This window comes from Triticum urartu, chromosome 2 (genome assembly GCF_003073215.2).
Source record: "Triticum urartu cultivar G1812 chromosome 2, Tu2.1, whole genome shotgun sequence".
Lineage (NCBI taxonomy): Eukaryota > Viridiplantae > Streptophyta > Magnoliopsida > Poales > Poaceae > Triticum > Triticum urartu.
Genome location: NC_053023.1, coordinates 68,444,573 through 68,461,957, shown reverse-complemented (window position 1 = coordinate 68,461,957; position 17,385 = coordinate 68,444,573). Strand labels below are relative to the sequence as shown.

The 17,385-nt window shown below is 48.5% G+C and overlaps 1 protein-coding gene across 1 annotated transcript; it reads right to left on the bottom strand.

Annotated features, from left to right (window-relative positions):
• Window positions 1-4,256: 4,256 nt before the first annotated feature.
• LOC125535827 (cytochrome P450 709B2-like) lies at window positions 4,257-6,967 on the bottom strand. Its single transcript, XM_048698898.1, has 5 exons — window positions 6,548-6,967; window positions 6,039-6,262; window positions 5,544-5,794; window positions 5,052-5,430; window positions 4,257-4,901 (listed from the first exon to the last, which is right to left on the bottom strand). Exons 1-5 carry the CDS (start codon window positions 6,813-6,815, stop codon window positions 4,470-4,472), a joined length of 1,554 nt encoding a protein of 517 aa, XP_048554855.1. The 5' UTR covers window positions 6,816-6,967; the 3' UTR covers window positions 4,257-4,469.
• Window positions 6,968-17,385: the final 10,418 nt, after the last annotated feature.

The window sequence follows — 17,385 nt, the reverse complement described above, 5'->3', positions numbered from 1 at the left end:
CTCGCTTTTGCAAACTCTCTTGGTTTTCCTAGAGTAGAAGCAGAATCAGATTCGACAACAGTTATTGAATACTACTCAGGCCAAACCAGATGGTGGGATGCTGCTGCTACTTCATTTGATAGTTTTGTGCTTGTGACGAGGAACATCAAGTTAGTCAACTTGCTTGTAGATCACACATCAAAAACCCCATTTTCTCTTCGCTGAATCCCTTAGAGCACATCAGGCCCTAGATGCACGCACACGCGCGCGCGTGCATGTGTGTGTGTGTGTGGGGGGGGGGGGGGGCAAGAGCCCCCTGCGTTTCCCACAACCCCCTTCTACATGCCTTTGTCATCATATGATATAATGATTTTTCATGCAATTCTTGGGTTCTAGAAGGTTCCTGAAATCATAACCACACGAAAAGAAAATTCTGCTATCATGCATTTTAAGGTTAGTCCCAAAATAGAATGAAGTGTGACCACCAATGTTTTTAAGGCGGTAAGGCGAGGCAAGGCGCTGGGGGGCGCCTCACCGCCTAAGTGATAAGGCACAAGGCAAGGCGGACGCCTTAGAGAGTTCTAAGCAACAGAATTTGGTAGGCAACTAGGCATACACAGTACACATCTTGCGCTTGCTGCTGATTGTAGAGCCCATATAGCATCCATCCCGTTTGCACTTTCTCTCCCCCAGTAATCATGCATTATTCTAACCATCCAGGCATCCACTAACCACTATAAAAGAGGCAGTGAGCAACTAGCAAAGCAGCTAGCACAAAACAGTGAGCAACCAGCAAAGAAGGAAGCAACGAACAACTGAAAAGCAGCAAGCAATGAACAACTGAACATGGAAGAAACAGAGCAGAGGAGGGTGGGGGAGAAGTGGGAGGGAGAGGAGTAGAGGATGGGGGAGGTATATTTTGGTAGTTGGCTCCTTGCTGTTGCCTGTTGCTGGTTGCTGATGTACTGAAGAGGAGGAGGATGAGGAGTTGCTGGAGAGGATCTGCTGCAGAGGAGGGAGCAGCTCTGCTGGAGGAGAGGAGCCAGAGAAGGAGGAGGAGGTGCGTGTGGATTGGGGTCTCTCTTTCTCTCTCTCTCCCCCTCTTACCTATTGGTGCCAACAGCATCTCTGTTTCCCGCTTAAAACTGCTTCCCTGCCTGGCTATATATATAGAAAGTTCATCCAACATTACGGGATCATTTGTAGGCCAATTACAAACCTTCTTAAAAAGGGCGTGTTGTTTCATTGGACAGAAGTGGGAAAACAAGCTTTTGTTGCTCTCAAACAAGCCATGGTTACATCCCCTGGTTTGGCTCTTCCTGATTTATCTAAGAAATTTGTAGTGGAGACTGACGCTTGTGAGGTGGGTATTGGTGCTGTTCTGATGCAAGAAGGTCACCCCTTGGCGTATGTGAGTTATAAGCTTTAGGTCCACGAAATCAAACATTATCTGTGTATGAAAAGGAGTACTTGACAATCTTGCTGGCAATGGAGCATTGGCGTTAATATCTTCAGTTATCAGACTTCATCATTCAACACAATTTGGCTAGTTTGACTGATCAGCGTTTGCACATTAGTTGGCAGCAGAAGGCTTTAACCAAGCTTTTGGGTTTACATTATACCATCAGCTATAAGAAAGGATCCGAGAATCGAGGTGCCAAGGCTTTGTCGCGCATGCCTCATTCAGTGAGTGAAACATTACATGAGCTGCATGCTATTTCTTCTACCCAACAGGTGTGGCTCGATGATATTGTGGCCATCTGTACAATGATTCCTTTGCTTCTGAATTATTGCAACGACTGGCCACTACTCCTCAGGCTGACGCTAAATTTTCTCTCAAAGTTGGTTTACTCCGAGTTGACAGTTGCATCTCGGTTGGAGCTGATCCAGCTTTGCACAAGAAAATAGCCAGTGCCTTCCATGTCAGCCCCTTAGGAGCCTCTGTGGCTTCTTTTGCCAAAGTGAAAAAACTGCAAAAGCAGAAGTAAAAGCCCAAATAAACAGGGCCTAAAACTCCTTGAAAAATGGCCACGATCGATTTTGTAAAAGGGTTTCCCACATCCGCCAGGTATAACTGGAAATGGTCATGGTCGATTTTGTAAAAGGGTTTCCCACAACTGGTAGGTATAACTGTTTGTCTATGGTCATCAGCAAATTGTCCAAATACGGCCATTTTGTTCCCTTACATCACACTTTCACGGCTCAAAAAGGTGGCAGAGGCTTTCTTGGATTCTGTTTATAAGCTCCATTGTATGCCACTCTCTATTGTGTCTGATCGTGATCACATTTTTACTAGTGTTTTTTGAAAGGAATTGTTTCAAAAAACTGGCACTCTGCTTTGTAGGAGTTCAGCTCGCCATCCATGGTGTGATGGCAAGACAGAACGTGTCAATCAACAAGTTGAGTGTTTCTTGCACTGTTTTGTCAGTAGCCATCCTTCTCGCTCGCCCAAATGGACCCCTCTTTGTGAGTTTTGATATAATACCAATTGGCATTCGGCTACGGGTAAAACTCCTTTTGAAATCATCTATGGCCATCTGCCTTGTCACTTTGGTCTGAAACCTGATGGCGCTATTTGTTATGAAAATTTGCAACCGTGGCTCGACAACCTTGAGATGGTGTTGGAGTTTGTTAGGCAGCATCTGCTGTGTGCTCAACAACGCATGAAAGCTTAAGCAGATAAACATCGCACTGAACGTGTTTTTTGCTGTTGGGGACCAGGTGTTTCTCAAACTTCAGCGGTACCTGCAGTCTTCTATTGCAGCCAGGGCCAACCATAAACTGGCTTTCCCCCTCGCCCCCTCGCGCCGCCCCTGTGGGCGACCCGGGGGGGGGGGGCCCCTAGTCGCACTCCCCCTTGAGCCCTCCCACCTCCCAACGTCCGCAGCGCCACCAGGCAAAGCCTGGCCCGCAGGGCGGCGGTGGGACGGCTGGATTGCAAGGGGTTTGCGTAGGGTACGGCGGCACGGCGGCTGTGCTACCCTTGTCGACGTTGTGCACGGTACGGTGGAGGCGGCGAGATCCCGTCGCGCGGTATGGTGATGGCTACGCGACAGGAGGTTGCGGGTGCCGCCGGGTTCAGATCGGATCTCGATCTGATGCTGGACACGGTCGGCCGGCGCGGGGTGGTGGTCTTCGCCGCTGGCTACGTCGAATCGTCTGATTCGACGCATGGATATCTACTACGGATGTCTTCTCGACCCCATGGCAATCTCATCTATGTAGGTTTCGGTTCTTGGCTCGCTGCCGGATCCGGAGCAGACGAAGGTTTGGTGGTATAGGATGGGGATCGGAGGAAACTTTGGTCGGCTGGAACAGCCCGGCATTGGCGACGTCCCTCAAACTTCGTTACCCTTCCTGGAGGCGAAGCCGAGGTCCCTCCTATCCACCTCCGAATACCTCCCAGACGAAAGTCCTAAATTCAGATTGGATTGGGTGGCGGTTGTGTCTTGCACGTCGTAACCTCCATGGAGGCGCCGTCTTGGGAGGCTCAGTTGTTCGGGGAGAGGTGCTAGGGGTGGTGGACTCCGCGTAGCTCCAACAATGGCGACGGTGTGGAGGTTGGCAGGAGGAGCGGCGTTGTATCTACCACGTCGATGACGGCGAGTATTGGCGGCATGGTGCAACTGCATATCGACGACGGATGCGGCTAGATGGACGAGCGCAGGGCGGTGGAGCTGTCTGGCGCCATGGTGGCGTCGACGGGAACGAGACCGGGCAAGGTTGATGCAGCAGTACAATACTGAAGATGGATTGGTAGCAGGTGGCTGTGGCGGCCTCATACTCGGCAGGTGTCCTGATTGAGGAGTGTGCCGGACTGGTGGGTGCCCCATACCCGGCAGGCGTCCTAGTTGGGACCTCAGTCTTAGATGTTAGGTTTGGATGCGAGGACTGTTTGGTATTAGGTCCAGACTATCAGCGCCCCTTCATCAACTGGTTAGGAGTAACGACATATGTTGCCTAGATGGTGGCTTTAGTCTTACTGTTGTATGACTTTGTACGATCTTGCGTGAACAATTAATAAAGTGGCTACATGCATCGTCCAGATGCAGAGGCGGGGGGCCTCCTCCTTTTTAAAAAAAACCCATAAACTGGCTTTCAAATTCTACGACCCTTTTGGAATCTTGGCTTTCGCTCGTGTGGGGGAAATGGCTTACGGTTACACAATCGCGCATGAGAAAGCTATGGCTGGGAGGGAATTCAAGAGTCTTTGCCAGCAAACCATCCACAACGGTGCAAGTGGCGCAGCAGGTGTCTGAGTAGATTCAGCTTAGGGATAAAGGCAAGGCAGGAGGCATATATTATCGAAAATTAGACTATCCATGCAAACAGACGGGTGGTCAAGCCACATGCAGTATATTTTCTTGTAATCGTACTACTTTTCCAACCTTAATTTGGAAAAGAATATATACACTGCGTGCACTATAAGCACCACATGCAGAAAATTCAGAAGTTCTGTACTGCAACATTCAGAACCAGCCGGTTCCATTTCATATATCCAGCAGCTTCATAACGACGGGGAGGCCAAACTTAGGCTGCAGAGTGAGGAAATCCGCAGGAGCGTGGACATAGCTCGGGGAGAGAGCGAACGAGAACTTCTGCAGAACCGTCACCATCACGGATTTGGCTTCGAGCATCGCAAAGTTCTGGCCGATGCACGCCCTCGGCCCGATCGAGAACGCCAGCAGGGCGTGTGGAACCTTCGCCGCTCTGGCGACCCCGTTCGCGAATCTCATCGGGTTGAACTGATCCGCATCCTCACCCCAGACCTTTTTATCCCGGTGCATGAATGGGGCGCCTATGACAACTGCATGGTCCTTGGGGATTGTTATGGCTCCGACCACCATGTCAGTTATGGTCTTCCTCTGCATGAAAAGAGCAGGGCCGTAGAGCCTCAGGGCTTCATGGAGGACCATCATCATCTGCAACACATGTCATGTTCTAGTTAGCTGTACATGTATTGAAATTTTCATTGCATGCATGAGTGTCGAATGATCCTATATTTTAATGCACAAAGCAATTTCTCAAGACATGATCATCAAATCAAGATAAGGGTTGGTTTTTGATCTTGCCTCTTTCAGTTTGCCGAGGTTGTCGCCGGTGGGGTTCCCCTTTCCACCCTCCCTCAAGCCCTCCCCCCGTAGCCTCTCCTGCCACTCTGGGTACACACTGAGCAAGAACACTGTCCAGGTGAGCAGAAGCGATGTCGTTTCGTAACCGGCGAAGAAGAATGTTTTGCACTCGTGTAGGATCTCCTCCATGCTCAAGCTTAGCTGCTCCTGCTTGCCCCCTTGCACTGTCGTAGTGCAGCCCTCAAACATCAAACCAAGTAGGTCATTTCCATATCCGCTCCCCTTCGACGCTAACCGCGAGTTTATGACACGCATGAGCGTGCTTCGAAGCTTCTTTTCAAGCATCCACTTCCTCCTATTCCTTTTTGTGGGCAGATAGCTAATCTCAAAAGAACATACGGAGTTAAGTGAGCCAAATGGATGTGCATTCGAGGAAATGAACTTCTCATCCTGCAGGATTATGCAAATGAAAGCATACGGGGTACGTATTACCTGAATCCTGGTATCTGCACATTAAGTAAACTGGATATGGCGATTGACTGGAGCTCTTTCTGGGCATGGAAGGCTTCCATTCCTAATTTGTAGCTACTTCCGAAGGCTGTGTGGGATATGATATCTGCTGTTAACCCTTGGACTGCTTTGTCGAATTCCACTAGGATTTCTCTATTTGTGTTCTTGCATGCCTGATCTTCAAACACACTGAACGTGCGTTGGGCACAAGACACCATCGTTTCCGTCATCGCCTACATTGAAGGTGAAAAACAATATGAGTAGTAATTGCATAGAAAAGTAAACCATGCCTATTTTGTATTTTCATTCACTGATTTGATTCGTTTTTTTGGAAAGGTCACTGGTTTGACACTCTGTATATGATCATTCCTATCTCTATCCGTACAAGGTGGACAGATATTCATACTAGAATTCAGCTTGCATCACGCTTGCTGTGGAGTACAATTTTTTATGTGGTTAAGGCATAATATCAATTACCTTTATCTTATCCATTGCAAAAGCAGGGTTGATGACCCTGCGATGGCGCACCCAATCCACACCGTTCACCAACACCAGGCCCTTGCCGAGCAATTCCAACACGTTCGGGTGCGCGTCGTTCTTCGGAAAGTGTCCGGATTTGCTTGAAAGGATCTGCCTAACCAACTCGTAGTCAAAGACACAGATCCGGGGCTTGGCACCAAACCAGAACAGAAATGGCTCTCCTGTGTAGTGTATACCATTCACACATATCACACATGTGCAGGTATGCATATTATCATCCGTATCATCAACTATATATAGTACTTCACATAATATCCATGTTGCTACTAGAATACAGTAGTAGATCATAACTGCACAGGATCAACAGTGAGCTTACAGGTAACTAAAATCCATGTCGCCTGTAGTAACAAATTGACCAAAACAGCAACAGAGGAGCGTTGAGCAAAATCAATTACCAGCAAAATCTCGTACTACCATATTCGCAAAAAAAGAGAAGAATCTCGTACCATACTGTGCCCTCCACTTGAGGAAGTGCGGCGCGACCCTGGGGAGGTAGTTGTGGTCGTGGACGTCGAGCACCACGTCGGCCGTCTCCGCCTTCATCCGCCTCACCTCCTCGTTGGAGCCCTTGAGGAACCTGTATGGGGGGCCATGGATCCCTTGCGCCCTGTGCCTCCTGGCTATGGCGTAGGGCCTCCACACGAGGTGCTCCCATGCCCACGAGACGGCCAGTACCAGGAGAGCGGCCAGCGGAAGGGCGGCGAAAGAGGCCATGGTGGAGACCGGAGAAGACGGAGACGGCGAGCGCCAGCAGAGCTTCGCAGCTCCTTTTTTTTTGCACTTCTCGCCCCCTCTGCAGTTTCTTTTTCTGGAGCACAGCTCTCGGAATGATTGAGGAGTGTGGCTGTGGGAGAGCTACGTGCTAGTAGTGCTCGACGCCAGTACGCTTGCTCACGCCAGTCGGCTGGCCGCTGGCGTTTCTTAGAAAGGGGCATGCGGTGCATTATTCAGAAAAAAGTCTCAGATTGCAGAGTTTGACATATATCCAGGTTGGGGTCTTCTGTAGTCGTGCAGTAAGGTGGCTTTCACGTGGGACCCGACCCATGTGTCACTTGATTTGCATTGCGGTAAGCTTCACCTAGATGGCTAGATGCCTAGACACTTCTGTTTCGGTACACTCTCAAACACATAAGGGTTGAGATTCCCCCATACCCCTTCGTTGCTAGGGACACGATTGTTTTATATAAAAAAAGTAACCCTGCGCGTCCACGCTGATACCCTGCGCGCCTGTGTATACGCGGCTGCGGGACGAGCCGAGCCGCTTGGCAGCCGTGAGGACGCGAGCCGAGCCGAGCAGTTAGCATCCATGGGCCCAGTATGTCAGGTGCAGGGCATGTTTTCTTTAAAAAGTCGGCGTTGACCGGTGGGGGCGTACGTGTGGACGTGGTGCGGACGGCCATATCGTCGTGCAATTAACTGCTTTGCAGTAATTGCGGCGTGCATGCAGGCGCCGACTGCTCGCGGCTGATCTCCTGCCGCCCGCCCGCTGCCCTTGTAGTCCGTGCCCTCCACTGCCGCGCGTGCGGCCACCGGGCGCCTGCGCCAGCCTTCCGCCTCGGGCCGGCAGTTGACGCGACCGGTCGGGTGCCGCCGCTGCGGCGACCGCCCGCCCGTCTTCAGACGCCACCGACGCATCGCCTGCCGCGCCTGCCGTCCGCGCGCCCTCCCACGCCACCGCTGCCGCGCCCAGACGCCACCGATGCCTTGCCTGCCTTGCCTGCCGCGCCTTCACACGCCACCGCTGCCGCGCGTGCCGCCAGCCGCCCGCGTCGGGCCGTCCGCCTCTCCCTCGTGGCGCGCGCCGCCGATGGCTCGCCCGCCCACCTTCCTCCCCCACCGTCTATAAAAGGCCGCGCCAGCCCTCTCCACGTCGTGCCATCTCCCTCGCCCGCCCATCTCCCTCTTCCTCTCCTAGCCGGCAATGTCTTCCAGCGACTCCGACGAGGGCGCGTGGCCGGGCGGCGTCTGGCCGCCGAGCCTCACCATCGGCGACATGGAGGATCTGGCCCGGTACCGCCGGCAGCCAAGGTGCCGGGGCCATGGCGGATCGGGGCGGACGACATCCCCACCATGGGACTGCCGCCGACGAGGGAGCAGCTCTGCGCCTTCCCTGACGGCCGGTACAACCAGAGGGCCCGCCGCCGGTTCTGGCGCGGGAGGAACTTCGACATCGTCTTCGGCGCGTTCAGGGACGCGGCGGCCGGCCTTCCCGTCGGGGACATTACCGGCGAGGCCGACACTTCCCGTGGTCGCCGCCGCCACGGCCCACCTCCAGCCGCCCCAACTGCCCCGGCACAGCAGGCGCCCCCTGCCCCGGCGCTGGTCGAGATCCCGCCGGCGCAGGCCGCCCTCATGCAAGACGAAGACCCCGACGACACGCCGGGGCTACTTGCGGTGCTGGCCCGGTTGGCAGAGGAGGCGACGACGGCGGCCACTCGTGAGGAACGAGAGCGGCTGGCGGCCATAGCGGCGGTGCAGGAGCAGCAGGCGCGGGAAGACAACTGGTGGGACTTCAGCGACGACGACGGCGGCGGCGGTGACAACATCGAAGTAGAGGCCGGCGGTATGGCGCCGGTCGTCAACCTCACCGGCGCCAGCGACGACGAGTAGTCTAGTTTTAGGGTTTAAATTTAAATTTAGGTCTAAGTTATGTAAGAGCAGTGCTCGATTATGTTTAGGGTTATGTAAAATATTTTGAATTATGAATGAACTCGGAATGGTTTATCTGAAAAAAAATCCGTATGTTTAATTTGATGTTAGTCGTGCAACTTCAAAAAATAAACGGAAACATGCACTTTAACGTTACGAGACGATAATCGACACATAAATTGTAGAAAAATCAGTCGCAAAACACATGCATGGGGCCTTCGCTCATACCCGAACGGTCTCCGAAGAACTTGTCATGCATGGACACTAAAAACATATTGCGTCACGTCCGGGGTGTGGTATGTGGTGTTTTCATCGAAAAAATTATAAAAAATTATTAAAGCAATAAAAAAGCCATAAAACTTTTCATGCATCATAGTGATGATGGTGGAACACTAAAAAATGTGGGTTCATTTGAAGGCTGTCAAAAAAACTCCTTTTGGACAAGGCCTTCGGTCCTGCCCGAACGGTCTCCGGAGAAGGAGGTAAATTTTTCGACATATTTGGAATGACCTCAAAGTTTGCAAGTGAGTTGATATGGCCAACCCAACAGTCAATCAAAGAATTGAACATATTTGGACATAAAAAACATGTTGCGTCACGGCCGGGGTGTGGTATGTGGTGTTTACACCGAAAAAATTATAGAAATTTCATAAAATGAAAAAAAGTCACAAAACTTGTCATGCATCCTAGTGATGATGGTGGAACACTATGGAAAAAATTTGAGTTCATTTCAAGGATGTCGAAAAAAATCTCATTGCGGACGGGGCCTTCGGTCGCCCGAACGGTCTCCGGAGAAGGAGGTCAATTTTTTGACATATTCGGAATGAACTCAAATTTTGCAAGTGAGTTGGTCTGGCTAACCCCACAGTCAATCCAAGAATTGAACGTATTTAAACATCAAAAACATGTTGCGTCATGTCAGGACCAGCTTTCCAATAAAACATTTATTGAAAAGCCGACCCTTGTATTGACCAGTATAGAAGAATCCTCCTTACTGGCAGACAAATCCTTGATATAGAAATCCAGAAGTACTAAATATTATACAAGGTTGAGCTGAGACTGCTCAACAATTTTATTACAAGCACGCCGATATTACACATAAGGGCGGATATGAAACAAAGGAGTATGGTGGCATAACTACTGAATCGTAATAAAAGTGATGGTGGATATGTCACAGTGTAGTGGGTGACATGACTCCAAAAACTTACAACTCATCAAGCACCGGAGTGAGGCTTGATGATTTTATTTGGGTAGCGGAAGCGTATATAATACAAGTGACTAACTCCAGGACCGCACGGGACTGACTGGGACTCCTCTAGGCGTCGGACTCGCTATCGAACTCTTCATCCATAAAATCGCCTTCGTCAACATCTGGGCAAATCAACAAGCCAGGTGAGTACTTTGAATGTACTCGCAAGATAGTTTGGACATAAGATATAACAAATGCAAACATGATGCACATGAGCAGATTAGTAATGCACACTCAGGTAATAAATTTGCACTGCACGATAAATAAAAAGAAGTCAGGCGATAGTCCTCCCGAAATCCCAATAAAATAGCTGAAGACCGATCGGGTGTCTGAAGCGACGCCTCGAAAGGTAAAAATAAATTAACATGCCGCAGTCGGGCGCCAGGGCGACACCACATAAATGGCTTATACTGAAACGTAAATGACAATACGTGCCACAGTCGGATGTCTAAGCGACATCTCGAAAAGGGCTTATAATGAAAGTAAATAATCAGGATGCCACAGTCGGACGTCTGAGCGGCATCACATAAAGGGCTTATATCAAAAGTAAATAACAAGGATGCCACAGTCGGACGTCTGAGCGATATCACATAAAGGGCTTATATCAAAATTAAATAACAAGAATGCCACAGTCGGACGTCTGAGCGACATCACATAAAGGGCTTATATCACAAGTAAATAACAAGAATGCCACAGTCGGACGTCTGAGCGACATCACATAAAGGGCTTATATCAAAAGTAAATAATAAGAATGCCATAGTCGGACGTCTGAGCGACATCACATAAAGGGCTTATATCAAAAGTAAATAACAAGAATGCCGCAGTCGGACGTCTGAGCGACATCACATAAAGGGCTTATATTTCGTCATTCGAATTTAAGTAGCTCATGAATTTAAATCATCCCAAGGAAATACTTAGTACATAATAATAAACTGGTTAGTCCATCCACCGGAATAACATTCAACCGGGTTTACCATTCTCGGTTTCATGCTCATTCTCGGAGACTGTCACTGAGACGGATACTGAGACAGACACGGAGACTGGCACTGATATGTTGATCAAGGTCCTTGGCCATGGACACGGTTACTCGAATGGTTATGACTCTGCAGAGTTTGCACTATTAATCCACAACCAACGGATTTCAGTAGTCACAAAGGACTAGTTCCATTTACGGTATTTTAGAAGAAACACATCTAACCAGTACACACCCATTCCACATTCTGCTGCCAGGGATCACCCTAGGCAACGTTCAAGAAAAACTCTGAGACGGGGAGGCTACAACCTCGAATAGCACAGGATCAAATATATATTCGCACGCTCTAAGGGGTGCCCCCCTCTCGGTCCCAACCGGAAACACCCATGCCCCCTGACCGGATGACGGGCTTTAATCGAGGGCCATGGAACCCTCATCACGACCCCTCTATTTGGTGTGTACAAGGAGAGAGGTTTGCAACTTACTAAACCGCATTCTTTGCAGAAAACATGTGGTAGCACGGACGGGGACGAACGGGAACAAGACTTGATCCATGTTAACACTGGAGTTACATGGTTGACATAAGACTGGCATGCTTCAACATTACCAGCTTACAACCTATCATGCCACCACATGATGAGGTTATCTCACCATCATATGAACACATCAAACTTCGAAGCTCACATATAGCTTTCGTTACATGCAATATAACATTCACAATATGCTTATATAAACATGCCATGAGAAAACTACTCAAGCAAACATGCAGAACACTCATCATATCAAAGGCTCAAACATGCTTGCCTGGTTCGGAGTAGTCGGGGTCTAGCTCGGCGAAGTTTGCGGTTTCGTCACCTCCTTCGGTATCTACGGTATAAAAGAAATTGGATACTAATGTAAATACCGTGTGTGCATAAAATTGTTTTCAATTTTTTTCAAATAAATATGATAAAAACTAGACAGAAAAATAAAGATGACAGAAAAAGAATCAACTCAAAATCATCTTTTGTTTAAAAGTTATAAAGGTTTTAGTCCAGGGACTAATCTGTTATAAACAGAAAACTATCCAGGGGCTAGTTTATAAAAACAAAAAACGCTTCAGGTAGAAATACGCCAACCCAAAAGGGAAAGCGTACTTTGCCCGAAGGCGTTTTCAGAAAACGGTTTGAATAAGAGAGGAGAGGCTGACGAGGGGGTCCCACCCATCAGGTTTGAATTTCAAAACAGGGTCCATCGGCGCCCGAGGCTTGCGGTGGTCGCCGGCGTCGATCCACGACGAGGGAGGGGAAACGGAGAGTACCTATGGGTTCACGGAGCTCTTCCGCGTCTGTGGGTGGTGGAGTTGGTCGTCGGCAAGCGAGCACCACGTCGACGACGGCCTCCACTCCGGCGGACGGTGGTTCGGGCAGTGGTGGATTTCGTCGAGGAGGGCTGCAGACGCCAAATTGAGGCTAGGGTCAGAAGAGTGGGAGCACTAGGAGGCTACTGGCAAGGTTTGGGAGGCGGGGTGCCCTTACCGGAGAGAATCGTGCCAGAGCCCGAAGCGGATCGGGGCGGCCGGAGTCGGGGAAGGCCTCCTCAAGGTCCTCCTAGTGGCTGGGCGCGGCTCTGGTGAGGTGGAGGGGTGGTGCTGGGTCAAAGGCGAGCTCGGGGCCTCCTTTTATAGCCGGCCCGAGGCGGTTGCCGAGAACGGGATAACGCCGGCGAGCGATTACGGCAGTGGTCGGGCTGGAGGTTGGTCCACTGGTTCCGTTCAAGGGCTAAACTTGGTATGACTTGGGTGATATTCCAAGCTCTCGACAGAACGGCCTCACGGGCACATCGGTGGCAGGGAGCGCGCTCTGTGCTTTCCAGGCCACGACGACGGCTCTGTAGCACGTACAGGGGAGGGGACGGCCACGCGGAGGTGCCTGGTGGTGTGGGCGGTGCTGGACGGCGCCGTTCCACGCTGCGCCTCTCTAGCAGCCGCAGCGAGTGTTGCTGCCGCCGCTCACAGGGGCGATGCACCTCTGCCAGCTCACCGCCGACGCTCACAACCGTCCAGGCAACCATGCGGCGCGATGGATAAGAAGGGGTAGCAGTGAGCAAGGAGCCAACGCGCGCACTGGCGAGATCGACGCCAAGTTCTGAAGAAAACAACACTGACGACTGAACCAAAACACTGAAACTCTGAATTTTGACAGGAACAGTGCACGCCAACTGTTCGACGAAATGATTTAGGCACGTGAATTTTTTTCTGGAGTTGGGACTTGGTGAGGTGGTCTCTTGATGCATCTAGGGGCTGCCTGATTTATCTCAGATTTTTAGGAAGAGAAAAAGAATGAATTTCACCAAAAAAAGCAAATCTGGTCCAAACTTGCAGCAAGCAAAATTTGAAAAATTTGAACTGTGGACCAGTGGATCTTGATGGATCTAGGTTGAGAGTACTAAGGACTAGCCAGAGAAGTTTATTTGGGATCAAGAGTCAAAGAAAATTAGGTAGTTCCTTTGTAAACCACCATAGTCCAAATAAATGACAGAAAATGATTTTGAGGTTAAGATAAATAGAAATACAATTTAAAAGAGGTTGAAACTTGCTGGAATTGGATGCTTGGCTTGATCCAAAGTATGGAGGTGGGTTTTGGAACAAAATATTTTAAATAGGTCATGGCAAGAGGGCATTGTTTGAATGGGGAAGAATAAATCCAAAATTTAGGAATTCTTTTTATTAAAAATAAATTGTAAAGACCTTCCAACCTTATTTGTGTTGAGCCAATATAAGATGAAAAACCCTCAAGACCGAAGATCAAGATTTGGATGAACCCAAAAAAAATACTTGTCATAAGAGATTTTTTTTGAAAAGGAGAGTCTTTTAGAAATTTTTTAAATAACCTCCTTCAAATCAAATAAAGAATTTGATAAAACCAAATCAAAATTTTTGGAGTGTTACAACACCTACCCCCTTAGGAAAAATCTCGTCCCCGAGATTTCAGCTGATCCTCAAATAGGTGTGGGTATTCTGCCCGAAGGAAATCCTCTCTTTCCCATGTTGCTTCATCCTCAGTGTGATTGCTCCACTGAACCTTGAAAAACTTAATTGTTTTCTGACGGGTCCTTCTTTCAGACTCTTCCAATATTTTTATTGGACGTTCCGCGTAGGTGAGGTCTGGTTTCATGTCAATGTTCTCGTGAGATACATGTTTTTCCGGATTGCTTACACATTTCCTCAACTGTGAGACGTGGAACACGACGTGGACATCTGACAGTTCTTTGGGTAGGTCTAGCTGGTAGGCCACTGTGCCTCTTCGTGCAACCACACAAAAGGGTCCGATAAATCGTGGTGCCAGCTTTCCTTTAACTTTGAATCGTTGCAGGCCCCTCATAGGAGATACTTGCAGGTACACATATTCACCGGGTTCAAAACTGACCTCACGATGTTTTTGATCGTAGTAACTCTTCTGTCGGCTCTGGGCTGTTTTGAGTCGATCTCTGATTAGTCTAACTTTCTCCTCAGCTTCCTTGAGCATGTCTGGGCCAAAGATACGGCTGTCTCCTGTTTCTGACCAGTTTAATGGGGTACGACATCGTCGCCCATACAAGGCTTCAAAAGGTGCCATTTGTAGTCTGGCTTGGTAACTGTTGTTGTATGCGAACTCGGCATACGACAAGCTTTCTTCCCAACTGGTTCCATAGGTGAGAACACATGCTCTTAGCATGTCCTCTAGAATTTGGTTCACACGTTCAATTTGTCCTCCGGTCTGGGGGTGGTATGCTGTACTGAATACTAGCTGAGTCCCCGGAGCTTGTTGTAACTGATCCCAAAATTTAGAGACGAATTGAGTACCTTGTCGGATATTATAGTCTTTGGAATTCCATGCAGACAAACTATACGGGAGAGATAAAGCTTGGCAAGCTTCTGAGTGGTGTGGGTTGTCTTTACTGGGATGAAATGTGCCACCTCAGTTAATCTATCCGTGATGACCCATATGGCATCATTCCCGTGTCGTGACCGAGGTAGTCCGACAATAAAATCCATTCCAATTTCGTCCCATTTCCACTCAGGTATCCTGTTTGGTTGTAATAGTCCTGCTGGTTTTTGGTGCTCGACTTTAATGCGCTGACATGAATCACAACATGCAATGAATGTGGCTATATCCCTCTTCATGCCGTGCCACCAAAATTTCCTGAATGTCCTTGTACATTTTGGTTCCTCCAGAGTGGATTGAATATAGAGTGGTGTGGCCTTCGGCTAGAATTTGTTGTTTGAGGTTCGCTATATTTGGTACGCAAAGTCTGTCTCCGTACCATAATATTCCCTTATCGTCTATGACGAATTCTAAAGCCTTGCCCAGACTCACTTTCTTTTTATGCCTTCGATGCTGGGGTGTCCAGGCTGAGCCTTCTTAATTTGTTCCATTAGGGTGGGCTGTATTTCCAAATTTGACACATTGCCTTCAGTGACCATCACCAAGTTAAGTTTGGCGAACTCCTGCTGAAATTCAGGTCTCAAGTTCTGTAGGCTGTCGTTGCCCGAGCTGGGGTTTCGACTAAGAGCATCTGCCACTACATTTGCCTTTCCTGGATGGTAGTGAATGCCAACATCATAATCTTTCACTAATTCCAACCAGCGCCTTTGCCGCAAATTGAGTTCTGGCTGTGTGAAAATATATTTGAGACTTTTATGGTCTGTATATATTTCACAACGATTTCCAAGCAAAAAGTGTCTCCACTCCTTGAGTGCATGAATGACCGCTGCCAATTCCAGGTCATGAGTAGGATAATTTTCTTCATGCTTTCGTAGTTGCCTGGAAGCGCATGCGACTACCTTGCCTTCTTGCATTAGTACGCATCCGAGGCCCTTCCGGGATGCGTCACAATATACTTCAAAACTTTTGTGTATGTCTAGTACAACCAATACTGGTGTTGTTGTTAACTTCCTTTTGAGTTCTTGGAAACTTTTCTCGCAAGCTTCAGTCCATACAAATTTCTTATCCTTCTTGAGTAACCGTGTCATTGGTTTTGCTATGGTGGAAAACCCCTCAATAAACCTTCGGCAATATCCAGCCATCCCTAGGAAACTTCGTACATCTGTTATGTTGGCTGGTGGTTTCCAGCCAAGTATGGCCTTGACTTTTTCTGGGTCCACGGCGACACCTTCTTGAGTCAATACGTGGCCTAGAAAACCAACCTGTCTTAACCAAAATTCACATCTGCTGAATTTCGCGTATAATTGATGTTTCCTTAATTCTCTCAGTACAATTCTGAGATGTTCCGCATGCTCTTCTGGTGTCTTAGAGTACACCAGAATATCATCAATGAACACCACAACAAATTTATCCATAAATTTCATAAACACTTTGTTCATGAGATGGACAAAATATGCGGGGGCGTTTGTCAGTCCAAACGGCATTACTGTAAATTCATATAATCCGTATCTGGAGGTGAATGCTGTCTTAGGGATATCTTCTGTCCGTACTTTTAATTGATGATACCCCGACCTTAAAACAATTTTTGAGAAGACCTTGGCTTGTGCGAGCTGGTCAAATAAATCATTTATCCGTGGCATCGGATATTTGTTTTTTATGGTGACCATGTTGAGGGCTCGATAGTCTATACATAATCTCAGTGTCCCATCCTTTTTCTTGGCAAATAATACCGGTGAACCCCAAGGTGAGGAGCTGGCCCGTATAAATCCTTTGTCCAGTAATTATTTTATTTGCTTCTTTGATTCTACCAACTCGGAGGGTGCCATTCTATAAGGTTTCTTGTAAATGGGGGTGGTTCCAGGCGCTAGTTCAATGATGAACTCTATTTCCCGGTCTGGTGGCATGCCTGGTAGTTCTTTGGGAAATACGTCAGGGAACTCACATACCACTGGAACTTTTCTTAACTCTGAAATGTCCACCTTGTTCAACTTTGGTTGCCATGATATTGGTCTTTCTTGAGCTGCAACTTTTATCGTCTTCCCGTGATGGTGAGTAAGAATTACAGTCCGATTGAAGCAGTCGATAAATCCCTTGTTGGTGGTTAACCAGTCCATTCCTAGGATAACATACAGTCCCTTATTTTCCAATACAATGAGGTTTGCCTGAAACTTTAGTCCCTCAATCTCAATAACCACACATTAGTAGTAACTCTGAGTGATTTGCTTAACCCCGGGGGACTTGATGGTCATGGATTTTTCCAAGGGAAGTATCGAAAAATCATGTTGCAAAGCAAATTTCTTTGAAATGGACGAGTGAGAAGCTCCAGAATCAAACAAAAACGTGGCAGGTATTGTGTTGACAGGGAACGTACCGAGTACGATATCCGGGGCATTCTGGGCTTCCTCCTTGGTCACATGGTTTAAGCGACCCTTCCTGTGATTGTTATTGGGGTTGAAGTTGTTATGCTTGGGTGTTGAATTATTTCCATTGTTGTTTGGCTTGGGGGCC